Source organism: Neltuma alba, unplaced genomic scaffold, assembly GCF_004799145.2.
Source record: "Neltuma alba isolate B1F8T4 unplaced genomic scaffold, ASM479914v2 tig00011154_pilon, whole genome shotgun sequence".
NCBI lineage: Eukaryota > Viridiplantae > Streptophyta > Magnoliopsida > Fabales > Fabaceae > Neltuma > Neltuma alba.
The window spans coordinates 7,076-10,456 of NW_021635887.1; the positions used below are offsets into that span (position 1 = coordinate 7,076).

Sequence of the window (3,381 nt, forward strand, 5' to 3'; positions counted from 1 at the left end):
ATAGCTATAGATCATATTAATGAATTACTAATGAGTTTCTTTAACCCAAAAAATTAAAATATAGTCATATTTTTTCAGCTTGAATCAATTGAATTTTTCGAATCGTTCATTAAAATTGCATGGAATGACTCAATATGCATTAGATTTGTTACACAAAAGTGATAATTACATGCTCATGAAAAATAATATTCATTTTGTAATATAAATTACACTACAAAATGAGTCTTACATTTAGCATAGGAAGAAATAATAATTTTGGTTAATTAAGCATGTGAGTAATGAAAAATTAGGTGACAGAACTATTTACTTGTTTCATACCAACGAACTAAATATTGTATTGTCTTTGTCTATTTCACAGACCAAAATATATGAATAAAATTTAATAGGAGTTGAGGCTACATAAATCGCATCGTGCCTAGATCATCGTGTTAATTTAATCCTTTTCTATGTTTAATCCAATCTGCCCAATTGAAACTCCTTTTTCCTTTAAGTCTTAATTGGATTGATTAATCGAAGTGGCTTCACATGAGTTGTGTCTTTTTAAATGATAATCACATTGTCGTCAATCCAATCGTTTTCATTACGTGATATGCTTTCCGTAACCTTTTCAATTAATTGGATTAGTCAATGTGATCACTACATCTGTGGGAGTCGTGTGCCACAATAAGAGTAATTTTTAAACTAATCTTATGGTTTGATTAATCAAAAAATTGATGATGATAGTTTTTACAAGTATATAAAATAAAAATAACATTATTTAAGACCACAATGTTGATGTACATCCCAAGATTCTGTGTGAAAAATATTTTATGGTGAAAATAAAATGATTTCTATATCCCCCGGCAGAATTTTTTTAAAAAATGTCATATATATAGACGCTTCGCTTGCCAATTATTTTCAATAAAACCATATTACGAACCACTAATGACCGATATGATTCATGTACGTGTACATAAAATATTTTGAATTTATGCAACATTTTTTCTTTCAAAAACTAGTGTGGGACCATATTATGTCAATTAAATAAGTATATATTAAATACGTGTGTGTGAGATACAAAGACCCAAACAAAAACAGTACATTATTTTCTCTATTCCTGGTAAAAGGAAAAAGAAAAAGGCACTATTATCACTATCATATAATATTATGTAATAAATATAAGACTTATATTTGTAGTGCAAATATCATATAGTGGCTCCGTTTAGATTAGCGATAGAAAAAATAACTTATATTCAATCTGACTTTTAGAAAAATGAGATTGGATAATATGATTTATATTTGAATTGGTTTTTATAAAAGTTAGTTTCTAAAGTAAAAAAGTTGATTGGATTATGATTGAATAAATAAGTTTAGTTTGTAAAATGACAAAAATAGGTATAACTTCTATTAAATAAGGAAAAATGATTAAAAATATGAATTTACAAGAATCATATTACATAATTAATTAGATAATATACTCTTTATAATTTATGTAAATATAAAATAAAAATAATATTAAAAATTAAAAATATTATAAAAACTGTTAAAAATTATTTTCACTTAAAAAATATTAAAATAAATAATTAAAAACTAACTTGGAAGTACAAAGAATATATAGAGAGAAGTATAAGAGCAGCATAAATATAAAGACAAAAATGTCTTTTAATTCTAAAAAGTTACTTTTACACAAGTCCAAAATAAGTTTTAGGTATTTTTATAATCGTACTTAAAAAAGTAGCTTTTGACTCATGAGTCAAATTAGTCAACAGCTCCCAACTTTACAAACTGACTTTTGCAGTTATAAGCTACTTTTACCCTCTCAAATGCCGTATCAGATGAGCACAATATCATCTTAAATGTCAAGATGATATATATATATATATATATATATATCATCAACATTTGAAACACCAATATATGTCTGGCATATAAGGATTTGTTTTTGAAAAAAAAAATTATGATAGACTGTTGGGTAGAAGCCAAGTTAAATCATGCAAATTAACTTGTCAGACTCCACCTTCTTGGTCAGAAATACATATTCCGGTGTGGGACGTAATATATGGCGTTGGTCTCTTGGATTCACGACTCTGACAAGTCAAATAAAATAAATGCGCGCATTTTGGTCCATATAGTGGAAATTTGAATGAATATGTATATACAGTATACACACATACCACAACAATACTAGTGAATGACTTTTCATTAATACTTTTTACAATTTACCAGATTAATTAGCAGTTGAAGTCTGCCATGAATAAGCTAATTAGATGAAACATGGTGCAAAATACTGTGAAGAGAGATAAGAAATAACGGAGGAACCTTTAGGCTCGTCGTTGCAGCCATTGGAGAATGGAATATAAAGTATAAGCCAAGCAGATTGCGGGTGAGACAGAAAAAAGGGTGAGTTTAAGAGGGAAGAAGGATTCAATCGCACTGGCCACCAAAGTATTCCAAAGCCAAAACCATGACCAACTGAATACCATCCCAATGCCTCCGCCCACCACCACCTGGCTTACTGTGTGAAACTGCTGCGACACTCTTAGGTATGACTGCCAAAATTACCACACCATTATTGTTATTTATCAGCTAATACCTCGATGAAGGACTCGAGAGACACATATATAGATGTTTTATTTTAACGTTGCATGTGAGTTTAATAACTCGAAAACAGTAGGCATGCGATGCATCCTTCAATTATGATCAGTAATAGTAGCGTAATAAGGTTACTTAGCTTCATTAAACAAAGGAATAGAACCTAGGCAACAACACACGTACGCACACACTTACAAAATAAGAACCAAATGCCAGTGTCAGTCCGCTGACTGTGATGGTGAATTCATTCATCCCTGCCCATTTGATACCTGCATAATTCAAGTTTCCAACTATTATATAATCTGTTCTCACAAAATTATTCTGAAGAGAGTGCAAACTAGTGGAGTGCATCTAATAATATTACAATACTTCTAATAGGTGGGAGAAGTTACATGACAAAATGGTGAACATGGCAATGAAGTAGAAAGTTTGGGCGTGGGAAGAGGGCATCCCAGGGTCAGATTTGAGGGTAGAAGGTCTTTCCTGGTTCAGTATATGCTTCAGCTCCACCGAGAGCATCATATTTAAAGCACATCCTAGTGCAAACCAAAGGGTTTCTGCATCATGCCTCCATATAATGTACGCATTAAATAGAATAGTTGTCATCCACTTGCTCTGTAAAACAACCCCAGATATATTAGCCCGTCGAAGTGAAGGGGAGCAATAGAGGCTTTGGCCAAAGGAGATATCACAACTTTTAGGTATATATATGAACACACGGAACCATATCCTAATCAGAATTTTAAACTCGATGAGCACAAGTAAAACAAATTACGAACCAGTCTATTGATGATTGATTCCATCCTGCGG

At 31.1% G+C, this 3,381-nt stretch overlaps 1 protein-coding gene across 1 annotated transcript; it reads right to left on the reverse strand.

The window, feature by feature from the left end:
• Positions 1–2,163: 2,163 nt before the first annotated feature.
• On the reverse strand, positions 2,164–3,381 carry LOC114761938 (lipid phosphate phosphatase epsilon 2, chloroplastic-like). Its single transcript, XM_028951387.1, has 4 exons — positions 3,351–3,381; positions 2,964–3,186; positions 2,767–2,840; positions 2,164–2,528 (listed from the first exon to the last, which is right to left on the reverse strand). The coding sequence occupies exons 1-4, from the start codon at positions 3,372–3,374 to the stop codon at positions 2,301–2,303; spliced, it is 549 nt and encodes a 182-aa protein (XP_028807220.1). The 5' UTR covers positions 3,375–3,381; the 3' UTR covers positions 2,164–2,300.

Bases quoted from the DNA above. Each gene is read 5' to 3' on its own strand.
- LOC114761938 (XM_028951387.1), bottom strand. From the start codon at position 3,374: ATGGAATCAATCATCAATAGACTG. The intron at 3,187-3,350 runs GTTCGTAATTTG...GTTGTTTTACAG, and splicing joins AATCAATCATCAATAGACTG to AGCAAGTGGATGACAACTAT. The intron at 2,841-2,963 runs GTAACTTCTCCC...TGAATTATGCAG, and splicing joins CATGTTCACCATTTTGTCAT to GTATCAAATGGGCAGGGATG.